Raw genomic sequence first — 27,296 nt, 5'->3', positions numbered from 1 at the left:
GGCCTCTTCTACTTGGGCGGGAAAAAACCACCAGCAGAGCTCACCTGAGGAGCTGGGGAGTGCCTGTGCCCTCCCATATGCCCTGCTCACACAACCTGCTGAGATAACTGCTGTGCCTTATTCAACTGATGTGCTTATACCCTTGCCTGAAGTAACTGTACTTCTAAATACCACATTACACATAGTTTCAGGCTGCTATTCCTTTCTTATTATGCAAGTCCTCATGCTTGCATCATTATAACGAAAACCAGGATAGCTGTCAGAAAATAAGTCTAATTCTTTCTTGTTTAACTTGTTAAAAAGATATACCTCGTGAATCTGATGTTATTCATGCTACTGCGGCTGAACATAATTTAGTAACAGATAACAGATTTCTTTGGATATTAGTTTTAAGAGCTACTCTGCATCTAAAAAAAATCTCAGTTCAAATATTACTCAGTATTTTTGCAAAAACCTTCTGACAGATTAAGGAGTCATAGATAAAAATAAGATAAAGATCCTCTGTGGTATAAAAACAATTATAGAACACTAATTATAGAACACTAACAATTACTAGAGAAAACATTTAATAGAGAAAAATACAAAATCCTCTTGCTTCTCATGTACTTTTTTATTTAATTTCAAGTTCATTTCATTAATGTGCCTTCTGAAATGTAGAAATTTATTTCACTTTGACATCCTGTTAAGATGTTTTAAAACTACTGAAAATGCTTATTTAGTACAACACCCCTACTTTTTTTTTTAATATGTTATTTTACTGTTCCAACAAGCTTTCAACAACAGGCAGAAGGTTTATGTGTTACTTTACCAAAATTCAGCATTACTTTCTAGCTGCAGTGGTTCTGGGAACAAAAGACATTACATACTACCAAAACAAGTCATCGTCTTACACAAAACATTGACAGAAATGTAAAGAGGAGATTATCCCTTAGAAATTAACAAAAACTGTTTAATCACCCTGTGGACTAGTTTCGGGTGACCATGGCATCCATTGAGGCCCACCAAAACCCTTAGGCATCCTTCATTTCTTAGGAGATGTCCTTAGGGAAAGATTCCAATCCTTTTCCCTTACATTTATATGAATTAGACTTTGACAGGAGAATGGAAAGAGAGCTTCTGCTAATCCCAAATACTGGTGCTACATTGTTTCTTAAAAAAAATTATAAAGACATGCCTTTGCCACAACTGGAAGCTCTGCTCTAAAAATGAATTATACAAGGAAAGGGATATGAGTTGAATTACACATCTCACTAAGAAATGAAATTTTAAATTACATCTTCACAGACTAACTTATGCCAAAATGTAAACATGTGCACTTCACCTGCAGTAAAAATACTATACTGTATTATCTGTGAAATTCATTTCTGTTGTTTACATTAAGAATAAAACTCACTACAACCATTACATGATAACACGAACAAGCAATCTGAAATTAATTCTGGAACTATAGAAGATAATCCACACTCACTATTGCCAGGTGTATTCCCTCTGATCTGCCATATTCTGAAGCTCTAAAGAATTATCTTTTTGTACTTAAAACACTGCAAACACTGAAATGCTAGGTTTTGAGTTTATTATTTTCCTCTTCTTGCTCTTCAGATTAATTCCACAGATGGCAAACAGTAGGAAATGTAGTTTGATTCAATTAATCTCCCCTTTGATGAATACTAGACAACAAGGAAACAGAGATGAATTTCAACAGAACAGGGATATTCTCGAAATTATGGGAATTGGGCTAAATTGCATGGTAAAACCTATGTATTCAGGAAATACAGCTCTCCCACAACCCCAACTAACCTAGAGTAGGTTTAACTAAGTTTAAGTGTAAACTGAATTTTAAATGTTCTTCTATTTTAGAATACTGTAATTTGTGATTTATTTTTTTTTTTAATTTCTGCACTTGGAACTAATTGTGTACACAAAGCATCTAAAGAATACCATTGAATTATAGAATCTCTTGAGTTGCAAAAGATCAACCAGATTCATCAGTCCAACTCCCGGCCCTCAGAAAAAGACACTCCAAGAGTCACACAATGTGCCTGACAGCACTCTTGGAACACTTCATGAGCTCAGACAGAGTTGGTGCAATAATCACTTCTCTGAGCAGCCTGTTCTAGTGCCCAACCATCCTTTGACTGAAAAACCTTTTCCTGATGTGTAAACTAAATATTTCCTGACTGAGCTTCATGGAAGACTCATTTCCTTGAGTCTTGTCAGTGGTTACCACAGAGATCAGCACCTGGTCCTCTGCTTCTCCTAATGAGGATATTTAAAATTGCAGTGAGGGGTCCCCTCAATCTCCTCTTCTGCAGGGTGAATAAACCAAGTGACCTCAGCTGCTCCCCATAAGGCTTTCCTTCCAAACCCTTTACCATCTTCATAACACTCCTTTGGTTAATGTCTTTCTTATATTGTGGTGCCCAAAAGAGCACACATTATTCAGTGTGAGGCCCAGTCAAGTGCAGAGCAGAGCAGGACAATCACCTCTTTTGACCACCTGGTGATGCTGGGCCTGGTTTGCCCTTCTGCCTGTCAAGGCACATTACTGACTCATATTCAACTTTCCATTGACCAGGACCCCAGTCTCTTTCCACAGCACTGCTCTCCAGCAGTCTAGTCTATGCACATATCCAGGGTTGCCCCATCACAGGTGCAGAATCAGCACCTGACCTTGTTAAATTTCACACAATTGGTGACTGACCATCTCTCTAAACTGTTCAGGTCTCTCTGCAGGGCTTCTCTGCCCTCAAAGGAGACAACAGCGCTTCCCAATGCAGCGTAATCTCTAGACTTACTTTCAAATTCTGCATCCAAGTGTTAATGAATGTGTTGAAGAGAACTGAGGATGGAGCCCCATGGAAGCCCACTTTTGACTGAACACTAGCCTGATGTCACCCCATTCACCATAACCCTTTGTGCCTGACTCATGAGCCAATTGCTCACCCATTGCATAAAACGGTTATTCAGCTCCAAGTCAAACATTTTGTCCAAAAGGATACTCTGAGAGGCAGTATCAAAAGCCTTACTGAAGTCCAAAAAGATTACATCAACTGGCTTTCCTGTATATATAGATGGGTTACTCTGTGATGACATGGATACAGGAGTAAATATAAATATATAGATGACATTTACTTCCCTGTAAGACTGTCTTTTACGTACATTTTTTTTAAATTTTAATGTGGCTATCTGTGTTTCACATTTCCCCATCCAGCCCACATCAGTGTCTGGAACTTTCCTTTTACACTGGGTTCTGAGTTACCTGAGTACCTTCTTTAGCAATGTCCCAAGTGCTATCCCACTATCTCTTCTCATGACAGTCCTTATTCTGCAAGTTTGCAAACAACTCTGTGCAACCTCTTTTCCCTCTTTTCCCTCAGTCAGCCTAACTGCTCCCTTATCCCTTCTGTTCTGCTAGATAAATCACTCTGGATGCTAATATGCTGCTTTCTACTGTAAGATAGGTGAAGATGACATGCTAGCATGGCTTAACTGTTCAAATGTTGCATGACATTGTTTGAAAGATACGAAGGTATGGCTATGCTAAATAAGAGCAAAGACTTTCATGTGTCACCTATTTTCTTTTGAATTCCTTGTTTTCCTATAAAACTGTAAGACTCTACAGCTAAAAACTCCCAAAATGCAATTTTTCACAAAGTTCCCATACCGGAAAGTAGAAAAGGAAACCAAATAGAAATGACAGCACGCTTCAAACTCAACTAATCAGATGTCTTACTTCTGCACTAACTAGTCTAGTCAAAAAATGAAAGTTTACCTATACAACTAAGAGATTAAGAAAGGATTAAGATTAAATAATACATTGTATATCCACTAGACACCAAAAGATGCATACAGTTGGTAGCTAATGTATCTTCAGCAATTAAATATTCAAATTATTGCAATATTCATATAGTTAAGTTTTTAAATTATTTATCTCAAAGTGGCAGAAAATATCACTATTTAAAAATAGCATACAAGATGCAAGTCATGAAAAATGGATGTGAAATAGCAATCTAAGACTTGAGCTCACTTTAAGCAAAACTATTAATGCAAAAAAAATTCCTACCAAATTCAAGTCAATGCAAAAAGAAACTTCATGGCCCATGGCCCATTCCACCAATTCTTAATTCTCAGTTTTGTTCTCTCTCTGAAGTATACCAACAAGCTGAATAAACTCCAAAAAAAAAAAAAAAAACCACAACAAAGATAAATGAAATCACAGAGGAAACAATTAAGCTCTTTCTGAATCACTCCCTTTTCCCTTCTGTTTCCCTCTCTAATCTTTCATTTTCTGCTACACTTCCCCTCCCAAACTTCCCAGTGAAAATAAATGTCGGATGGTGTCCTCTTAAGACAGAAAAATAATCTCTAACTGCATTTTACTGTATTTGCTGGTTAATATATCTCCACAGTGAAACTAACATTTAGAATCTATCATATCAATGTAGTCATCATGATCCAAGCTGCAAATAATAGTGTGTCACTGTCAATTTTGCTTTCTCACACTTTCTTCCCTTCACTTCATCTGATTTTAATAATCCCTGTCAAACCACAAACAGTCCAAATTACCTTCTTGACACAGAAGCTTTCAAGGAAGAGACAGAATCTCAACTTTCATTTAGTGACTACAAAAGCAAGCTGTCCAACTGGACAAATATTATTTTCACTCTTGACAATCTCTGTAGTAAAGCATGCTTTTTAATTTTCACTGAAGCTGCCAAGGGTTTCAGATAAGCTTCTTGTTCAGCATAGATTGACTCACAGGATTAACAAACCAACAAGTATAATTGTGTTTAAAAAATCCAGCAGTTTTGAGGAAAAAAACCCTCAAGAAATGACAATCGCATGTCATCAGCTAACTGAGTTAAGAAAAAGATTATACAAATAATTTCAATTTAGTAGATCTCATAGGATGCTTCAAGATCATTTTACATTTCAAAGATTGAACAAATGGCTGCTCCTAACAATGTAATATAAATCAGAATTTCAAGGAGGACAAATTTATTCAAAGACACTAGCAACAATATAAAAAAGGTTACCATTTGACAATGGGAAATATGTTCAAGGAAAACAAATTCCACAGAGAACGTCATCTGCAACCATTTTCCACTCTGTTGGCTTGTCCTCAAAGTAAGCTCAAGAACATAACACTCTGCTTCACCTGTATCAATTTAAAACTAATTAACTTCTCTGATGAGGTACAGTATTGTATAATTAGCATTATGTTATAAGTTTATGTGAATAATCAAAGTATAATACATTTTAATACAAAAATTTTCTTCCCATAGACACACTGGTCTCTAATTATCTGAATCTTTTAGCTGAAAGCAGTAATCAGGTTTTGAAGTGCTACTAGATGTGAAACAAGAAAACATAATAACCAAGATGCTTCCCATCAGAAGACCCATGTGAAGTATTTGTTCAAATACCTCAGATGATTGTCCCATGCATGAATTTAATTTAAGCCTAATCAAAACCATTTTAAAATATTCTTTGACAACCAGTCCGTATATACCAAAACAATAAAAGCCCATCTTTGATGAATCTCTAAAATCACAACAAAATGCAGAGACATATGCATAGATGGCGTTTAAAGTTCCACAGCAAGAGAATTATGCTTTCTACTAATACAGAAACCTTATAGTGCTCTTTCAACAGCTTGGGCTGGTAACCGGCTCTTCTGAAGACTCACTCATCTTCATGGCCAGATATCTTCCTGCTTGCCTTCTAATTCTGTTTTTCTTCCTAGAGAAGAGAGTTTCAAGAGCTTACTGTTTTCCTTTGGCACAGCTAGTTAAAGCACAGTCTTGATACTCAGCAGTATATTGATTCTACTACAGATCTGCATCAGATTGATCTGTATATTTTATTCTTAAAAAACTATCTGGTCAGAAGATTACTTAAAGGAGGAAAAAAATTATAAAACACAGACCAATGGTATTGTCTGTTTTAATTAAAAGGACATTGATTTAAGCCTCTTTATATGAAGTGCTTAGCCCTGACTATAACTTGACTTCTAGTTAATTATCAGTTTATATTCAGAGCAAAACTCATGACTGCTGACAGGTACATTAAAAAATCCCACAGATTATATATGATTTGGGGTTAAAAAACTACTGAAGAGAATAAAAGTAGAAGATACGAAAGGCATCTGTGGAACACTATATTAAACTACAAATATACTGAATGATCTGAAAGTAGGTCTACACCACATCTAGTTAGTGATTATCAAACTACACATTGTGTCTAATTGCTTTTCAGTTCTGTAACTATTAGGGAAGATAAAAAAATCTTAAGGCAGATGCTTCTCACTAATTCACAAACCATACATAAATAATTTTTCCATCTAGTTTCTCAGTGGTAGCCTTTATCTTCCCAGAACACCCTCTCCATATTTCAATTTAGTTTTGCTACTTGATAACTTTATAACATTATAAGATCTTACATCTTTAGCTCTTTGCAGGAAGAACAAGTCACCTCAACTATGATGCTACGAAAGCAAAAGGACACACAACCAAGTGGCAATTTTAAAGAATATTTATCCTCAATATTTTTCCATTCCTGTTGAAAAGAATGAAAGGAAAAAAAAGGAATAGTTACAGTTAAAGGAACTTCCTACTTATCAAAGACATTGTAAACAATACCTTTAAGCTCCAGCCTAAAGCTCTTTATCATAGAGCAACAAAGAATCCCACAGCTGCCAGCTCACCAAAGAAACATACTGTATTCATGGTGAAGTTCATTTACCTTTATACTGTTACTACATATGCCATGGAAATGCCACATGGTTCAAGAACATTCAGAGATAGTTCTAATACATTCAGCCATCTCTTCTGGGAAGATGCTGTGTCAAGAATATTATTTCAAGGTATGATAGAGACAAGAGCACAAAAATGGAGAGAATTAATCAATACTAAATGCATTCACACTGGGAAAAAGAAATAATTATTCAGAGCCAGACCAGGTCATAAATTACTGTGCAAGAAGGAAAGACAATGAGCTGATTTGTGATGCAGAAAGGGCTTCATCCTCCCTATCTTAAAAAATCTACTATAAAATTTATTTTAGATTCTTTAGTGCCAAAACCACTTAGCCTTTGGTTTCATTATTAAGAGGGCAAGTGCTCATAAATATCTTGTAATTGAATACCATGCACTGTATTATTTCTTAAATAATTACAAGACTTAAATGATTTGTGCAACTGGACAACAAGTGGAACTACAGTGTAAACAATGTGTACTACTTGCCTATTACATCATAACAAAACTTCACTGAAAACTAAAGTCAATTTTTGTTTTTTTGAAGGAAGACTACATTTCAAGTTTGTAGAAAGACAGGAGGACATCACAAACTAAAGGTGTAAAAATTTTCTCCAAGGTCACACTAACATTTTAGCAAATTTCTTTTTCCTTGTATTAATTTCAAAGAATTTTACAACTTTAAAAAAAATAAGCCATGTAAGATTCAAGGAGGAAATTTTAGATTTACTCTATATCTTTTTTTAACTGCCTAAATCTGTAATAACTAAATAATAATGAAGTAATAACTTTAGCAGAATATCCTTCAGAAGCATGAGCTGTCACCAAATCTATTTTTATATAATAGTTCTATAGTGAACCAGAGATTTAATTCAATTACTCTAACCTGTAAGATAAATTATGCTTGTTGTGACCCAGCCAACAGCAAGTCGTCCCAAACAAAAATCTCTTCACTGGTACACCACCATGAAGCAGTTTGAAGGACATACCAGAAAAACCAAAATATCCAATGAGAAAACTAATTAATGGCACATAGTCTGACTAAGGAAGAAAGTATTCAAAGATAGAAAAGTGGGGTAGCATTTATTGAAATCACATTTTTCCTAGGTAAGCTGGTAATAAGTGACAGCACAACACCCTTATGCTAATCTTTGGAGTTAAACATTACTCAGAAATTTTAAGTTTGTTCCAAATAAGTTAAACAAAAGTAAATAGCTTTGCAAATGTATATCAAGCCAGTGTATTTAACAAATAATTTGATTTTTGGTACCAAGGCAGACCAGGATGATTTTTCCATTCTTTTCCTCTCTCACAGTGTGCACCAGGGATAAATATATGACAGTATAAGCACAAATAAGGTTGTATTGTCCACCATTCCCTGGCACGTGGCAGTTACACGTGTGATGCAGCACACCTACCAAACCCCGGCCGAACATCAGTGAATGCTGAGCTTTATTGTTCAGTGCTTACTTTTATAGGAAATTCAAAACTCCCAGGTCTAAACAGCCCATGGGTTCATACTTTACACCCCTAGACCTTGAAGCAGTGACATGCTTGCACCTTAGGAAAGATATTATTGGTTGAAGCCTCTGTCAGTCAGCCCAAGGACCAGTTAATGGAACTGGGCTGGATTTCTTATTTATAACTGGATTAATGCTCAGTACAAGCCAGCTTGTAATTTAATGTGGCAACAATTCCCTATATTTACATTACCTGACATAACTTACATGCACCCAGTCAAGTGGCATCTTAAGAACTTAAAACATTCTAGAGACTACTGTTCTGATTTCAAACAATCCACTTACCTGTAGTACTAGATGATTTAGCTCTCTAAACAAATTCTTGTTGGAATGATCACAACTCTTTATTCAAATTAGGTTTTTGTACCATTACTCACTAATAGCAACACAATAAAAAATTGTGAGAAACTGATTGACTACTGAGAAAAGAGATTTAGACAAGTTGAACAAGAGACCACATTTTCTAACCCTTTTTTCACAGGATCCTACCAACCTTCTGCACCAGCCACTTAGCCTGTGCAAGCCCCTTTATCCCTATTTACCAGGCAGCTGTATAAGCACTGATGGTACCATGGGGCTGAAGTGAGTGACTGGTGCAGGACTGACAACTTGGCAGCAGTACCAGTTTATGCTAGATTAAGTTGACAAAATGATGATGAAAATAATAGATTGCCTGCATTAGACTTACAGACCTTGACGAATCATCTCTACAGAGGAACTGAAAGGACTGTGTTTATACAGGCACGCTAAAATACCTGAACAGAAAGTTCTATTACATTTAACAGCAAAAAAAATGGGAAAGCATGTGTAAAAAATAACAGAAACTCCCCTGTTTACCTGCTTTTGTTTCACATATTTAAGTAATTAAAAATCTTTTAACCAGCTTTCTGTATACTCTTGGTTTAGGCAGCAGTATTCAATAAAATGGAAGTGGTTCTTTATGTGGAAAAGCATTAGGAATTATCAATACTTTGTGGGGTTTTAGCTAAAGTACTTCAGGACTAAAGTGCTCATAATTTGTAAGTTCCATAGAAAAATCAATAAAGACATAAGCAAGGGAAGTTTGAAAGAACAGCATGGAAGTTTGACAACAGGATAGCATTCTTTGACCAATACTCTTACATTTGTGTTTTATATTAAAAACAAAGACAGCAAAGCCTTTACTGTTTCCACTGCTTTTATTATTTTTCTAAAAACAGAGAATATTCAAAAAACTGAAACAAAACAAAACAAAAAAAGCCGAACAAAACAACAAAAAACCCCATATAGAAACTGACAGTAAGGTTCTAACTCCAGCCCACAAAAGCCAAGAAATTTAAAGTTACTCTGACATTCAATCTTTAAATCATGCAAGGGTGCTTCTTTTTTTTTTTTGAAAAATGACAATGCAAGGTAATGACAAGTTGTCAGCCCTAACTTTGAATTGCCTGAAGTTTGTCATTTGGTGTTTGTGTCACAACCTTAATGTTATTTAAATGTAGTTTTTAGTATCTATTATTTAAAAAGGTCTACTTTATGACAGCAAAAAGCTTTGATGGCATAAACCTCAAAGTACACTGTAGTGCTGGTATGCCACTTCATTAGAAGTAGTGCATAAAACATATGCTGTTGACAAATCTAATTCATTAAAGTTGAGGTAGAAGCACTTTAAAGCAACTGGATGGCATCATTAGCTACAGTTCCTTTCATAAATTATTCCTCTTTTTTCTTCTGAATGATTTTGTCAGTGTTCCCTTTTCAGACTGGGAATGTTTTTGCCTTAAAGTTCAATACCTTCAACATGTTTGGTCAATTTAAATAAGTAGCTTATTTGCTAACGCTGAAATAGTAAGCTGATTATTTCACCCATGTTAACTAAAGAGGAATAAAATTAAGAAACAATGTATAAGAGTTTCAGCCTTATGAAACATAAAATTTTAAAATGAAGAGAAGTAGAGATTATCTAGTACAACAGAATAACGTAGTGGCAGCATTGTTTTATGCTTCCAAGAACTGCAGCAAATCAGGATCTGGAAGCATGTCTCAAACCAGATTGATTTGCTGTAGAAGTTCTTTGAGAGACAACATACTGTCCATTTCTAGTTCTCTGCGCTTGAATACAGAAATTTCCTCTTAAAGGTCTGCAAATGCTCTGCTGAATATGCCTGATTAAGTCATCCTGCCAACTACGCCCCTTGTAGCAGTGTAGCTGCGAGAAGACTCGGTCAGGCATGAGAAATATGACAGTGATTATGCGGATGACTATGATTAGAATTAATGCTAATACAGTATCTAAATTTGTCAATCCACTATACAACATAAGTGGGTCTGAAGAGTTGTAATATCAGAGGCTTGGCTAGAAACATAGAGGTTTACAATCTTTGGCCTTACAGAATGAACAGTTACAAAGCAACATCTTTGGCCTTACAGAATGAACAGTTACAAAGCAACAAAGTATCTATGGAGCTACTTTAGGATTTTATCTCTGTATGTGGCTAGATCTTACCGCCTTTTTTACTCAAACCTCCAAAAGTCAGTTCTCCCTGCCTTTGGGTTGGACATACCTTGCAGGCACCCATGCTGGGGAGCAGAGGGAGGTGTTTCACACAGAAGCTGCCTGCAACCTCAGGAGACCAGTTTGCCCAGTCTACAGCAACATTTAACACCCTTTTGCTGGCCAAGATGCATCAAAGTCAGTCACAACGATCAGAGCTCTCCCATCTCTGGAATACATCAATTATGCAACCATCCAGACTGTTATGAACAGAATTTGGGTAAATTTTATTTCTGTAGAAAAACTAAGTTACAAAATTTAGACCTGGAGTTGCCGCGGCAGTGTTGGTTGTTATGTTAATTACAAGTCGTTAGAGTTAATAGTTCTCTTTGTATCACTTAACGACCCTAGCCAGGGCAGGTTGATAGCCCTCCTTCTGTATTGGTAAAACCCAGCCTAAGGCAAAGGTGTACCGCTCCCAGTCAGGGAGGGAAAAGGACATCAGAATATGCAGATTTTGAGAACCAGTGTACCATGGGACGTATTGAACTTATAAAAAAACCCCCAAAAACAACGAGCCAAATATAAAATTAAGAAATTAGAGTGATTCTGGGATGTGAGGAGCAGCGTGCTGGACCTGCAGAGATGTTGGGAGACCTTGGTGCCCCTCACCCTGACTACAGAAGCTGCCTGAGACCAGGACCTGAAGCCGGGAAGCAGGGAAAAGCGGGAAAACACCGGGGTCCCGCCCAGAAGTCCTTGTGAGGATCAGTTCCCCCCCCCGGCTCTGCTCCTCGTGGACAAAGCTGAACATCCTCCTCCTCTGAGCCACGCTGGAAAGGAAATGGAGACTGCAGACCCGTCGAACTTCCCAATCTTGAGCTGATCACTTTTAATAAAGGCATTAAAAGGAGAAAAGTCTCCTGCCCTGTTTATTTCACAGATAGTTCCTTCTGCAATTCCTACCTGGTGTTCTTACCTTAGGATAATTCCCACCACATGTTTTTATCTTAGGACAAATCAAATTGTCTATTAGAGACAATCAAAAGGGAGGAGGTGTGTGTGTTGGAGGTGGGGGTAGGGGAACTGCACACAAAAACATGAATATCTTTTGTCAGGTCACATTTACCACATTAGTTAGCATTTACCATTTCCATCAGAAGATTAATGACACGTATGTCCAATATGCTACACATAAAATTTTCCTAATGGGTCTCTGCATTAATTCTCATCCTGCTCTTTTTCCATTTTGTTCCCTCTCCTGCCATACTGTCTTTATATGTATATGGAACAAGCTTTGCACCACCAAAACATAGGAAGAGTTACCTGCAGATGGGCAAGCAAGATTTGCAAGATCTGCTGATAATAGGTTTTCCACCTTAAGGGACAAATAAACAGTTACAAAGATCCTCTATGATCCTCTGTTAACCACTCAAACTTCTACTCAGCCCCCGTGAGACACTTCCTGGAGCACAGCCTCTAGCTCTGGGACCCCCGACATTAGAAGGGCATGGATCTGTTTGAACAAGTTCATAGGAAGGTGACAAAGATGATCACAGTGCCTCTGCTATGACAACAGGCTGAGAGAGTTGGGGCTGTTGAGAGTGGAGAACAGAATGCCCTGGCAAAAACTTATCATAGTCTTCCAATACTTAAAAGGGAGCTTGTAGTGGGCTGAAACTAGATGACCTTTAGGTTTTTTCTAATCCATCCCATTCTATGAATCTCACCTTAAGTGGCAAATCCATGTCTGATACCCATATGTTGCTATCTTATATTCCAGTTACATATTAATAAAAAACCAGAATCGTAACATTCTGGTAGGTATTTTGAATCTTTCTTGCTCTTGTTGCACCTTCATTATCTACCCTATAATAATTAATGCCATACTTTCTCCTAACTTTTTTTCAGTATTTTTGTCCTTCCATCCACAACCATCTCTACCTTTTTCCTCTATACTGATCTCAAGTACAGTGAACTGCAGAGAAGGTAGAAAGTGTACAAGTAACACATTACCCCACTGACTATATCCCATCTAACTTGATTTTCTAATGTCTGTGACCCAGGGTTCATGTTTATCTGCATTCTGGACATGCTGTAGGCAGTTGCCTAGCCAGAAATAAAACTGAGGGGAGAGATCTGTTATTGCCGAGAATAAACCATTCTGGAAAATTCATAGTATATACAAATTGTACTCACCATTCAGTTATTAGCAAAAATTTACAATATCTTCTAGCATTACCTATATTTACCATTTTAAATGCAGTTACTTGGAGAAGAACAAAATACCAAAAGACAAACAAAATGCATTTTACAGCCCAAAACTCAAATAATCAGCAAACACAATGCATTCTCAAAAAACAAAGAGAAAAAGAACAAGATGAAAGGATTTTGATGAATGAAAAATTGCTGATCGCATCAGAACGGATCACCTGTGTAGGAAAAAATATTATTAGAAGGTCACCGGGAAACTAGGTCACTTAAGTATTCCAGGCAGGTATATAGTGCATTTAGGGCAGGGGAGAAGAGCAATAATATCATTAAGAAGGTCTAAGAAGCAGTGATAGATTAACTCATGTCGCACAATGAAAAGAAACTTGGACTTTATGTGGTAGGAAAGTTAAGTATTAAACGCAAAATAAATCCATTTCGTAACTATATTTTAAAAGAAACAAACAACCAAAACCTTAGTCCAAGTCTCTCCAAGTGAGAGACTGAAAGTACGCTAAATGATACAGTTCACTAATTCATTACTGACTGAACTAATCCACACAAACTCACGTACAGAAGAGTTACAGAACAAGCTGTTGAACACTGTTCTGTGCTCTCTGTGTTTGTCCATTGATTCACTGACATACATTAACAGAAAGTGATCTGGCAGAAAGGCAGATAAATGGAAGGAGATGAGAAGATGGGCAGAGCTCATAATAGTCATAAAAATAAATGTTCTTTGGAATAAAAATGGTTACATGAAAGAAACACAAAAGATACGTCCTGAAAAGAACATGAAGACATTTTTAAAAATAACTATTAAGTTATGATAACAGAGTTTATATAATCAGTACAGACTGAAGAAAAGCAGGAACTTTCACAATGCTTGTTCTGCCTTTCCTGTATTCATTAGCTCATGAGAGAAACTACAGGTATTTTTATAGAAAGGTGGTTACTACTAAGAAGCTTCTGTAGCTTCTGTGGATTTATATTGTATTATTTCTAATCCTTGTAATCCCTTATCACTACAGAAGAAAATTTAAACTCCTTCAGTTTCAAGAAGCCAGAGACAGTGTTGCATACTGAAGAAAAAAATGGACTTTAAGTGGCACAAAGTTAGATTTTTATCCACACGAAGGCAGTGTGGAGACACTTCATACTGCTTTAGATTTTATGACTGATTTTTCAGTGTAATTTCACAGTTGTTTTTTTTACAAAGCTGTGATTACTAAACGTTTGCCTATTGCATTGCGAGTTTCATTTAAGAAGCATACATATTATGTTTAGACAGAAGAAAAAAACTCCAATGAATAGTTTTCTTTAATCTGTCAACTGATAATCTTGTTTGCATGATGGCAAGTATTTTAAGCACATACTACAAAACATAAAAAAATCTGTCAGATTATACTTCACAATGGAAAGATGCTTTTGCATGGACTTTATCACTCTCAAAATGTGCAAGTAATTACATAAGGAATTCACACACAGGAAGTCAAAAAGCTTATGAGGGACAAAGAGTACATATGAAAAAAGACCAAACAAAAAAAAAAAAAGAAACCCTAACTTCCAAAGTAAAGGACAAAGTGGCAGAGGCTTTGAGAAACAGACTGAGATTTACAGACAAGGATCAAGAGTGATAACATGGAAAGCAGCAGCACCAATAAGGCCTGAAGAAAGATAACTGTGTGAAGTAAAATAGCTATTACTGGGAAACGTAAGAAGTGAAATTTCAAGGCAGAAAACACAGTGGTAATGTAAATATGCATAGAACATAAAGGAAAGAAAAAGTATAAGGTAGAAAGCCTGAACAGCGTAATGAAAATGAAAACTCTTTTTTTCTCTCTAGGTAATAAAATTAATAAAGGAGGTCTGAAAGAGATGGACACCTGATACACTGTAAATAAAATCTTTCTGTGATAGGAGGAAAGGAATATTTATTTTTCTGATCTTGGCTTCTTAATGAACTGGACATGAGAGCTGTACAGCCATTCTTGATCATCCTTAAACTGCAATTACAAGTTTTATAAGTCAAATACCATGTGTGTTGTACAGAAAATTGCTTCCTAAATTTTATAGAACATGTCACAGGTACTGTAGAAGAAAATATGTAAAAGTAGATACTATCTAAAACCCAGAGACAAACCGTTATAACATAATTTATAATACTGAGCAACTGAATTGTATATTTGACAAATACATTAAAGAAAACTAGAGGGACTTAAAAATGCATCAGTTTAAAAGCCTGCTCCCTATGAGACATAAGAGACACTTAGCTACTATAATGAGATCACAACAAGGCAGGAAAGTAAGAAAATATTTTAGACTTTTAATGAACCAAATAATTGAATCAGGCAGTAAGTGAATTCTAAACTTAGCAGTCATCACTGAAATAATGGTTAAAAAACTTAATTCCTTAAAACTACATTTTGGTAACAAATTGCATTTTTGGTAAAATTTTGAAGAAAAAATAGATGTGAAATGTTTGAGATCTCAATTATTTTGATTCCACACTATTTTATGCACCAGAGACACGAGGAAAAAAAGTTAATTCTTAAAGGTAAGAAATGGTCATCATATAAGTATGAATGATTGAATCAAGAATATCCTGAGTTGGAAGGGACCACAAGCATCATCAAAGTAAAACTCCTGGGCCTGCACATGACACCCCAAGAGTCACACCATGTGCCTGAGAGCATTGTCCAAGCACTTGTTGAATTCTGCAGGCCTGGGACTGGGACCACTTCCCTGGGAAGCCTGTTCCAGGGCACAATCACCCTCTGGGTGAAGAACATGAATCTAACCTAAGTCATCCCTCACAGAGCTTCACAGTTTTGTTCACTAGGAGTTCGTTTAGACTATCATATGCTGAAGACTTCTCCAGCCTGTTAAGGATCCTGTGACATAAAACTGCTGTTAGTTATCAGTCAAGTAATGAATAGTAGCTAGTCCTAGTTAGTAAGAATTAAACTGTTTAAAATAAAGCAAAAGTTTACAAGAATTAAAATCAATACAATCCTGACAGTCCTTCACAGTCCTGACAAATCAACAGTAAAAGTATAAAGGTGCAACAGGTACAAAATAGAAATCTTCACTGTCGATAGAGAAGTGGAAGCAATAACTGTAGTCCGAATATTAACTCTAAATATTTAAGATTTTCTTCACTGTCATTTTTGCAGAAAGAATAGTGACAAAGATTGTTGATGGTTATTTCTTCATGCAAAAAAATAACTGCAATGCTAAGAAAACAAGAGATAGGAAAAGTTTCAGTAAGCATTAAGGATACCAGAATACTTTTTAAACAGCAAGACAAGAGTCATCTGTGGCCCAGAAGAACTGTTTTTCTGTTTTGATATTCTGGGAAACTCAGATTTAAACCAAGTGTCCAATCTGCTGCCAAATTTTAGATGTCTGCATCTATGTGATTTTGGTTTTTGAGAGATACTTATGTTTTACAGCAGTGGTGAGCTCAAAGCATTGCTTCTATTGATCTAAGCTGCAGTGACAAAAACTCAGCACTTGTGAGTTTTGTGGTACCCATCTCAATTTACAGGTCTTAAATATGAAAGAGTATCTGAAATACCTCAGTGAGTACAGGGTGACTTGACCACAATTCAGTTCTCTAAAAGAGGTACTTCAACCATATTTTTTTAATCTTTTTTCTTGAATGCATGCATTCTACTCTCAAACTAGAAAAAACAAATAAAAGTGTTCTACAAAGCTACCTCTATTTGCTAGGAAGCATCAACAGATTTCTTGTGCAATATCTGTTCATTGCATGAGAGAGAAATAGTCAAAAGTCATCTCTCAAATACAGAAGGGACCAAAATAAAGAGTGGGACACCGAAAAAAGTTTCATGAACAGCAAATCTTGCCATTTCTACATTTCTGAATTCTACACTGAGTGCCTGAGGTACAAGATGAATATTATTTTGATCTCTTTGTATTGCTTTGTAACTGAAAAAAAATCAAGCCTTGACTCTCGTAACCAAAACGTTGTACCAACTTGATCAGAGGGGCAGGAATGCTTTCCCTTCAAGAACAGGGCACAAGCCCTTCCCAAAAGTGCGTGGTTTGATTATCTGGCTGCAGTACTACCTTCTTACCTGCCCTACAAGGACTATGAATCATGTGGCTTTGAAACTTTGAAATGTTTCCCCGAGATACTGAGAAAATGGTTCTGAGGGTCAGAAATCTCTGGTCCCTCTCCTGATTCTTACAGCCAGCCTGTTCCAGAGGCAACACACTTCAACTTGAGTATAGACCGACACACCCCCCTGCCAGACCGCCTCCCACAATTTCAGTTCCGCCGAGCCACAGCCCCAGTGGGCTCCGCGAAAGCGTCAGCGCGTTTCCCAGCCCGCCCCCGCCTCCCCGCGCCCGACGGGGCCCCCTCCTCTCCGTCGGACGGAGGACCGCCCCTTCCCGCTCCTCGCTGAAGCCGGGCCTGGAGCGCCACGCCGCCGAGACCGCCTCAGACGGATTTCGGCGCCGCCTTCCCGCGGCAGGCGCCAGCGCCCACCAGCGCCTCGGACCCCGGGGAGCTCGGGGGCTGCGCAGCGCCCTGCCGTGCCGCACGGGAGAGAAGGCGGCTGTGGGGAACGCCGCTGCTCCGCGGGCGGCCGCAGCGGAGACCAGCCGTGTCCCGCTCGGCGCCAAGGCCCGGCCGCACGGTAAGCTGAGGGGAAGGGCAGCCCCAGCGGGGCCACTTACCCGGCCGGGATCCCCCCGCGGCTCCGTGCCGGCGGCCCCGGCGACCGTGGAGCGTCAGTAACAACGTCCCGGAACGGCCGCTCCGCCACATCCGGGGGCGGGGCGTGGGAAGGCGGGAACTTGCCGGGCTGCGGTGCCTGGCGGGCGCCGAGGCGGGACCGGACCGGACCGACCGGACCGAACCGAACTGGACCGACCGGACCGGACCGGACTGGACCGGACCGGACCGAACTGGACCGGACCGAACTGGACCGGACCGAGGCAGCGCCGGCGCCGGCACAGCGCCCGCTCCCGTGGCCTCCGTACGTGAGCGTTGGAGGGCTCCCCGCCACAGCCGGGGCCCCTCGCTCGTCACCTCCGTAGCGGGACCGCCGCCAACTTGCCGCTCCTTGGCGGCCTGTGCCTGTGACGCGGGGCGATGGGAGGCTGCCCCGCACTGCCGACAGCGGAGCAGGGGTTCGAAGGCCTGAACCTCCGGCCATTTGGGTGTAGAGCCAAGATGCCAGACCTGGCGGGCTCGGCCCACTGCAGGCTGCAGTTTGGGGTTCGTTCTCAGGCTGCTCCGTTACCGCCTGTCAGGTGTCTTTGCTGTGGCAGGCAGTGAGAGCTTAAAATGTGGGGTACCAGCATTCATTCCTTTTGGTGTGTTTTCCTATTTTATTGGAAAAGAAGTAGAAAACACTAATCAGGCCTTGCAAGCAACTTCCCATGGTGTGTATGTTATGTGTTAATGTTTCCTTTTCATTCTTCTTTGAACAGATGGCAAGTTGCAGCCAGAAAAAGATAATACAAATAACTGGATTTAAAAAACAAGAGAAGAAGGCACTGCTCAAATGCCTGTCCAAGCTGAACTGTGTTTTTGTAGAGAGTAAGGTATTGCAATACAGCAAAGAGAATTAGAAGTGGAAGTAAAAATGCAAGTCTTAGAAGAAAGGACTGTGCAATGGGTTAGCTATGTATAAATAGACAAAGAATTTTAAAGTTTGCAGTGATACAAAGTGTGTTGTTTTGTTTTGTTTTGTTAGAAATACAGAAATTGTACACATCTTATAGCAAAAAAGCTGTGCAAGAGTGAAAAGGTCTTAGCTGCCTGCGCTGCTGGTGAGTAAACGATTTGCTCTTCAATTTCATAGCATCACAGCATAAGTCTGGAAAGAACCCTTAAAAGGGTTTTAATTTCCTGTTTTAATTTTGTGTATGAACTGTCTTACAAACCTTCTTTCTTCTTGTTCCATTAACCTTGATTTTTAACATAGTATTATGTTTAAGTTATGATGAAGTCCACTTTTTTGTTTTGATATTTTCCCCTAAATGGTATGCCTGCTATTTCCCTTTGTTGGATCTGCATCTGTTCCCAAACAGAACACTTTGTTATATGTTAGATAATGAAGTCATGCTCAAATTATTTGGATGCTTAAAAGAGGGCAGAGGGAGTATGAACACCTGTAGTCAGCTTGGATTTTTGATGACAAATTCACATGGAACATTCACTGGCAAAGGTCACTGTAAGTTCCTGTTTATGCAGCAAAAGAAAATCCCAGGCTATTGCCATTCTGACAGGAGCTACTGGTCTTTCCTCTTTAACTAGGGTCTGGTGCTGAAATCCCATGCATTAGCAACTAAAATGCTTTTAGAATGAAAACTCTATTTTAAGATTTCTTTATAGACTGATCACCCGTCAGAATTCTGTGATGCAGTTTGAGTATCTTGTAGTTACGAGATATCACAATGCCATTTTTAAGCATTATATTTATTTTCCCTGTATCACATTACTCTAAAGTGTTAAAGCAGTTGTTAGGATGGAGAATCTTAAATTGAGAGATAATAGACAAATGAGTAAACATACATTTGGGTTTAAAGATATATGTAAATTCCTTAATTTCCATATATATATATATATATGTATGTATGTATGTATGTATGTATGTATGTATGTATTTTTCTTTGTACAAAAATAAAATGCTGATTGCAATCTTGCCAAAAATTAAATAGACCAAAAGTTTCCAAGAAGGGAAAAAATACTGAAATGCATCTAAGTTTCTGGCACAGCACTTCATTTCGGCAATTTTAAACCTCTGAGTTAATGTTTTCTTACTTTTTGGAGTTTAAAATTTGAAGATATTTTCTTGAACAGAGTGGAAATGGTACATGTAGTGTCCTCATGGTGATGCAGAACTCTGTAATGCTTCGATACATGCAAATCTTCCCCAATACCATCTAATACTTCTTAATCCAGAAGAGGTGCTAATTTTGCATAGTCATTGCTCTTACTCGTGATGGCAGAGACAGTGTATTCATTCCTACTGTGCTGTTTTCCAGGTAGTGAAGAAAGATCATGTTTAAACGTATTTAGAACTCCATAGAGTTCAGCAGAAATACTATCAAGGATACCACTTGTCATGTACTTCCTACCTGACAGAAGTTCTGGGATGGAAACTTCACATGAAAGTGGTTTTAACATCCAGATCGTGCGCAGCATACCTTTTCCAGTCATAAATCCACTGGTACCTGTACTAGGTTTTGTAGAAATGCCATCTGTGCTCCTGCACTGAGACATTTTGTCAGTCAACCCTGCTGTTCTGTGAAACCAATTAGGTTCACACAATTCAAGTCAATTTCTCTTACAGTGTCTTCTGTAGGTAGTGTTTCAATACAGGAGCAGGGTACTAACCAGTGCTCTTGACCTGAACCTGTAAGAAGAGAGAGAGACAGAGAAAAGGGGAAGATCATTACATACTATATCAAAAGCATGCATGTGGAAAATGAAAGAGGAGAGGCGGAGGAGGTGGAGCCAAGGGATGAGAGAAAAGGATATGAAAAGAAGAAAGGGGAAAGAAAAAAGTCTAAAACTGTGTCCCCCGAATATTGATATTCACTACACCAGCAGTGCAAGTAATATTAAGAATATGTAAGAGAAAGAGCTTACATGTTAAATGTCTAGTTCCTTAAAATCATAGGTAGTAAAAGATTTCTTCATTTTAGTACATTTGTAGAAGTGTCAAATGGTATTAAAAATAATGGACTTACCAAGGTTCTGTGAAAGTCCTAAGAACAAAATCTGGGAAGCTGAGAAAATGTATTTGATATTTTTGAAGAGATAGAAAAGTATTTCATCTAAGAAGGATAAAAAGACACTTAATCATTAAAAGAAAACAAAGCGATCATTTTCAGTGGCATTGTGAGATTTTTGATTCTGGAGTCTGAAGTGGAGGACTCTTGTAATAGGAAGAAGTTTTTTAAGTGGTACTTATAATTTCATATTTTATTTGCACAAGAAATATTTAAGTTAATTTTATTTTAATTCTTCCGTTGATTGCCATTTGTCTCCACAAAAAATCTTTTGTGGTTGACAGTTAATTTTCTTTTTAGGAAAGTGGGTACTAACTAAGGAGTACATAATTAATAGTGCTGAAAGTGGCAGATGGCTTGATGAAACAACGTACGAATGGGGATATGAAATTGAGAGAGACACCCATTATTCACCTCAAATGCAATCTGCACCTAAAAGATGGCGTGAAGAACTGACAAACTCTAGTGCTCCAGGGGCCTTCCACAGATGGAAAGTTGTCCTCCTTGTTAAGAGAGGTGATAAACGAATGGCGTGTATTAGAAGGTAGGAGTTCCATCTCAGTTAAGTTGGTCCATAACAACCTCCAGCTATCCAAACTCTGAATTATTTTCATTACTATAATGAAGTATAATGACTTTAAATCTGTAACATCACTGCTTTTCTTGCCTTCTTTTAGTATAGTGTTAAAAATAACATGCATACGTTTTTTATCAAGTAAGCTGCAAACAGAAACTTCCTTCATGAGGCAAGATACACAGATTTACAGTTTTTGTTTTGTGTGTGTGTGTGTTATATTCAAATAGTAGCTGGAACTGTATACTTTGTTTCACTTGATTAGATGACCTGACTGTCTCATGGATCTGGGCACCACTGCTACTGACCTCATGAGTATTTGTGTCACATTTATGTAATAGATTCTTCTAGTTCAGAAGATATAATTTGTTCTAAGACAGATGATTCTGGTATATGATAAATACAGATAGTTTAGAAATTGAGTATAGAGAAGTAGAAAAGGAAAGAAGGAAAAAAGGAAAGATAAGGAAAACCAAAGTGCAGGAATGCTGAGAACAAATGTTTCTTTTCCATACTCTCCCTACACATTTGGTTTCATTACTTTAAATTCTACACCTGAATTTAATTCAGTGCATATTTAAGTCCTATTTGTGTCTGGTACAGTAAAAGGAACATCTGACAGTTTCAGAGCTTTCCATTCATTCATATACTGTCCAGCTTTCTATTGAGATCCCAGTTAGTTAGGACTGCTCAGGTTTGTGTGTGCCACCAATCCACAGTCAAGAAGGGAATTGCAGTTTGTTGGATCATAGTACTGGGCTGTATGCTATATCACAGACTGTCTGTCTGTACTTCATAAAGACAAAGTGAGGGGTAATTGAAGTTGTTATCTTCTGATTTTACCAACTGAAAATATTTTAAGTATGCTGTTTTTTGGTTGAGTGGGAGGATTTACTATGTCCTGCTACACTTGTGAAAATGCTGCTTCTTTTTCCATAAAAACTGTTAGTATAGATGTTCATGATAACACTGTTGAAATGATGTCTTGCACAATGCTGTCTGTTTCTATTTCTTGCAATAGAAACAACCTTTGACAGGAACAACATCAGTAAGACAGGTGAACAAGTTTTGGGAAATATGTCTTTTTACAGACTGTTTCCCATGCACTCAGTTTTTAGTTAGTCATAAAACAGTGACAGGTAGATATTTTTTGGCTTCAGCAGGTACTGCTTTCAGTCATAAAGGACACTGTAGCTTTGAGGAAAGTCTGGGTTTTTTCTAATATTTAACAACACTGTGCCTTTTATCCCCTTTCTGTGCTCTTCCTGCCTTTAGTGCCTAGCTGTTGGATGGGTAAGTGTGTAAGACCAGCACCCTTTTCTTTTTATATATCTGGATTATGAAAAATAAAACCTATATCCAGAATGTCATTAAATCTTATTTTTCCACCTTTTGTTTTGTCTGGCATTTGTTCTAAAAGATAGGAGCACTTGTAGCTTAACAGGTCTGGAAATTGTCCCTGGGGAAACTGTTACACGTGATGGTGCCCCAAAGACAAGCACATCTCTTTTCTGTATGTGACTGGACAGCAGTAATGCTGCAAGTGTGTATTTCTGTTACAAAAACATCATACTACATTTCAGAAAAGCAGTCTGCCATTTTTTGTTAACTGCTTAATTTCTAGGAAGGCTTAACCAAAAGATCATTATTTTGGGATAGATAATGCAATAAATTATAGTTGCTGTCATCGAATTTGATGCTTGGAAAGGTACAGAGGTGAAACTTTCTATCAGATATATTGGAGGTGTACATTTATTTAATAACTAGGGTTAAAGTGGGTTCTTTAATTTTCCAAAGACTATTAAGTGCCCTTTTATCTTTCTAATGAAGTTTGTGCTGTGCCATACATCTAGAAGCCTTATTCAGTTGCACTTGCATGCCTGTATTTTGTGAATGTTATTGTAGCTTTAGGCAGTGTTAATATAATATAGTAAATACATCTTTCTAAATATGTTTATTTAGAGTTCTTAAAGCTGGAAAGGCAACCATATGTTCATCTGAAAATGCAGAGCACAGTATAACTCATGTATTCATCGGTGGTAAAATTTCTCCTTTACAAAATAAAAAGTGTCTCTCTGAAGCTCGACAGTACCCATTGCAATATATAGGACATTACCTTTTTCAAGTGAGTAAACCAATTCATTGATTACTGTAAATAATGCAGTGTTAATAATGGAGGGGAATATAATAGTTCAGAGTGCTTTGTGATTTGATTAAAGTTAAGACAACTTTCTGATTCTGGGACCATGTATCCAAAAGATAGAAAGGCTCATGAATATATACAAATACCTGAAGAGAGAATACATAATAGACGGGTAGGTGGTTGTCTGTCATGCCCAGTTACAGGAAATTAAGTACAAATCGAAAGTCAGGAACCACTTGGGTTTTCTTCCTGTGGAGTTGATGGAACACTGTAACAGGTTGTCTGAAGAGGCTGTAGGGTCTCCAGATGCCATATGGACATGGTCCTGTGCTAGTGCAGAATTCACTGGAACCAGAATTTTGTTTTACTATTTCCCTTAAGAGAGATGTTTCATACTTGTTTGCTTACCAGATGCACTGCTCAGAAATTATAAGAATTTTGGCCTGTAACAATTCAAAGGCTTCAGAATATTCATTTAGTTCTCAGACTCTGGGGTGACTTTAATCAACTGCTAATTGAAACTACTACCTTTATAAGCAAATAGGAGCTAAAACTGTGTGTGTTGCCATTTGTAAATCTTTTGGTCTCTTCTGATCAAGGCACTTAGCTCTTTGTAGTAAAGGTATTACAGAAGGGTGAGAAGGTTGGAAGGTCTTAATGTTTACATTCTGAATAAAACACATCAATGTGGGCTCTTACCCTAGCGCTTACTCTCTTAATGGAACTTGTTGAGGGAAGTTGCTCTCATTGAAACCTTTCAGCTAAGATGAACATTCTCATAGATGAATTAACGTAAAAGCTTTATGGCTACGTCATCTTTTATTGATCTCTATCAAAATCATGTGTTTGTTGCTATGCACCTTGAATTTCACCCAGGTGAGATAACAACTTTCCATCTTAACAACTCCATTAACTTGCACATATTTTTTTTTGCTTAGATTTCATTAAAGGAACTCACCTCAGAGACTAAGAGAACGTTAGCTTTCTGTTTAAGTGAATCCGAAGAACTCAGGAAACTGCCAGGACTCCTAGTCTCTTAAAAGGAAAAGAATGAAACATAGGCAATCAAATCACAGTCCTTGTCCAGATATATTAAGCTTTATCAAAGAACATTATGGACACGCTCTTTTCTCTTTGTCCCAGAAGTACTTGGCATATTATTCATTAGATTGTTCCAACTTAATAAATTTATGGTCATGCTATCTGACTGCTACTTCTAGCAAATACAAATCTCATTCCTCCCCTAAACATCCATATATGTGTCTAGATGATGGATTTAGCAAAATAACATTATATTCGTTTCAGGGCAACTGAAACTCCACTGATGTTCAGAGTATTTTTGGTGTGATTTTTTTTTTTAACTAAGTCTTTTCTTCATGCTTATATTTCAGTATCTGTTCTTATTATCTTAACCTTGTAAGTCTACTGTTAAAATACTGTTGGGATTGTCATTGGTTATATGATGTTATAAGGCGTCAAATTTATTGATTCAGGGTATTAAAACACATACATGATTTTTTTTAGGAAGCTAGTCTCGTCATTAAACAGTGACTTCAAAAGCTTTTTTGGATGCATGCTGGAGTTTCTAATTTTTTGCCAAGGTTGTACTATAAATTGTTTGAATATAAGTGTTTTAATGAGCATATTGAAACTAACATGCATGAAGGGCCATAAGAAGTAAAGGCTAGTTAATGCATCAGAGTTCAGTTATCCATGGCTCATCAAAAGCTATTTAGAACTGTATTCTAATTACAAAAAATACTTCATTCTCCTTTGAAATGTGCAAGTTCTTGTTCTCAGTATTTGTTTAGAGATATGTTATGCATGTGCCAAATATGTTTGCATTGAACAATACATTTAAGGGAAAATCTGAAAATAGGATGAGGCATGTAACTTTTGAAACTTTTGCTTGAAAACATGGAATTATAAACTTCTTGCACCTTATCATTGCATGCACTACTGTGTTTTTTCTCTACTGTTATGTCCCAGACTCAGTTCAGCCATCAGATTGAAGTGTTTGAATTATTAGACAAGTTACACCAAACCTTCCACACGTGCTCACAATCAGAAATGGCCAAGGAAATACTTCACTTGTGTCTATCTTGTGATTCTTAACTCATCACACTGCAAGAGTCTGGTTTTGTTTATTTACCTTAAACAAACACAGTGTTTTATTCTTAACCTGTGTATCTTTGATGAAAAGCATGCATTGAAACTCTTACTGAAATGTATGTTCTCAACACATTAAGTAAATTCAAAATATTTTGCATAGTTATTTTTTTCAAGCAAAAGTTATTTTGTGGTGTTACTGAGAGTAACCAATTGAGAGAAATTTGAGAAATGCTTCTTCATTCCCTGTGCTGAAGAAGTGGCTGAAAATGATAGGTGGGCTCAAGAGAGTTAATTACAAACAGACAAAAATATCAAAGAAAAAAAAGACAGTAAAACCTATTACATTTTAAATTACTAATTTGTTTCATGTTTATAGGCAAGAACTGAAAATATTTCATTGTAGTGGTCTCTATTATATGAAAAGACAAATTGAAGAAGAAATGCCTTATAAAATCTTTACTACATTTTGAACCAGTTGAAAATTTGTGAGCTCTGGTTTTAGTTTTTGAAAAGTTCTGAGAGAGAATCTGTTATGCAGAAATAGTCCTTGTTTCAACCACAGAGATTGTGACTTTACCTGAAGTCAGTTAGGAAAAATAAATATGGGGAAGCTCACCTTGATAATTCCTGTCCTGTAACTTCGTACAACATCAGTGGTTTGTTTCCAAACCAGCTCTTTATTTGACATATGATATGATGACATAAACGTACAAAGACACATACAGTTTGCAGTACAATATATAGAAGGACCTAGCGCATAAAAATTGGTTAGACCATTAGCTTTGAAACAAAGTATTATTTTTTTGCTCTGCAGAATGAAATACAAAATCCCAAAGATACACAGATGAACCGTTTCCTAGCTGCACAAGAAGCAGACCAAGTCATGTCTAAAATGCCACTTGCTGAAATGAAAAATGTTATTATAAAACATATGTATTTTACTGCGGTAAGTAACAGTTGTTACTTTGTTATAGCATTATATATTTTATATACATACAATTTTATATTTTTATATTGCATGAATTACATTATAAACCTCTATATTTCATTATAGTATTGAGCTAATAAAGTAGATACTTAACATACCCTTTAACAGGTCTTTTAACCTGCAATATTTAATAATCCCATATTTACTACATCTACCAGTAGTTAAAATAAAACTTAGTCATGGCAATTCATTGACATGGATGTGTAGAAGACATGGTGTACTACTTAAAGCCTTGGTGTAATAGATGAGGTAAATAGTAGCAAATATTGTTCAACAAGATATCTTTGAATTACAGTATTTCTGTGATTTTCCTGTTATCTAGCTAACTTATGCTGAGACATTTTTCAAAACAATCATATTGTAGAGCCAGTGTTTTGTTGACTCACATGAATGTTTTTTATTACAAGTCAAAAGTGGAGCTAATGCGTTCCTTTGGTTTTCTGTTGTCACAGATCTAATCCTGATAAAATTGCTACATTAGTAGTTAACAGCTCTATTTCGAGTCAAGAGAAAGCAACTGAATACCTTGAATTAGGATATATTATCTCTGTAAGCTACAGCGATGCAGGTTATGGTGTTGAAGTATATTTGTGGGCGCTTGTTTATGAAGAACTGTAAGTTTAGTAGTGGAAGAATTAAAAATTTTAAGTCCTCAAAAAGTACACACAATGTTTAAGCACAAGATTACAAATAGAAGACTTATGCTGGTTAAATCTGTGCATCATCATCACATGATACATC

The 27,296-nt window shown here is 37.2% G+C and overlaps 2 protein-coding genes across 11 annotated transcripts in view; one reads left to right on the top strand and one right to left on the bottom strand.

The window, feature by feature from the left end:
- KIAA0825 (KIAA0825 ortholog) overlaps window positions 1–17,846 on the bottom strand; it is a 238,460-nt gene extending 220,614 nt beyond the window's left edge. For 2 of the 4 annotated variants that reach the window (XM_030968119.1, XM_030968122.1), the window contains exon 1: window positions 4,064–5,624. In XM_030968119.1, the coding sequence (XP_030823979.1) occupies window positions 4,064–4,102 (39 nt within the window). In that variant the 5' untranslated portion in view covers window positions 4,103–5,624. The other 2 variants (XM_030968121.1, XM_030968120.1) reach the window with 2 other exon arrangements.
- Window positions 17,390–27,296, top strand: part of SLF1 (SMC5-SMC6 complex localization factor 1) — a 33,016-nt gene continuing 23,109 nt past the window's right edge. For 3 of the 7 annotated variants that reach the window (XM_030968126.1, XM_030968127.1, XM_030968123.1), the window contains exons 1-5: window positions 17,390–18,542; window positions 18,695–18,770; window positions 21,039–21,282; window positions 23,275–23,437; window positions 26,382–26,513. In XM_030968126.1, the coding sequence (XP_030823986.1) occupies window positions 18,378–18,542; window positions 18,695–18,770; window positions 21,039–21,282; window positions 23,275–23,437; window positions 26,382–26,513 (780 nt within the window). In that variant the 5' untranslated portion in view covers window positions 17,390–18,377. The remainder of the gene's footprint in view (window positions 18,543–18,694; window positions 18,771–21,038; window positions 21,283–23,274; window positions 23,438–26,381; window positions 26,514–27,296) is intronic. The other 4 variants (XM_030968125.1, XM_030968124.1, XM_030968129.1 and 1 more) reach the window with 4 other exon arrangements.

Source organism: Camarhynchus parvulus, chromosome Z (assembly GCF_901933205.1).
Source record: "Camarhynchus parvulus chromosome Z, STF_HiC, whole genome shotgun sequence".
Lineage (NCBI taxonomy): Eukaryota > Metazoa > Chordata > Aves > Passeriformes > Thraupidae > Camarhynchus > Camarhynchus parvulus.
The sequence above is the reverse complement of the archived record's forward strand: the minus strand, read 5'-3'. Positions and strand labels throughout refer to the sequence as shown.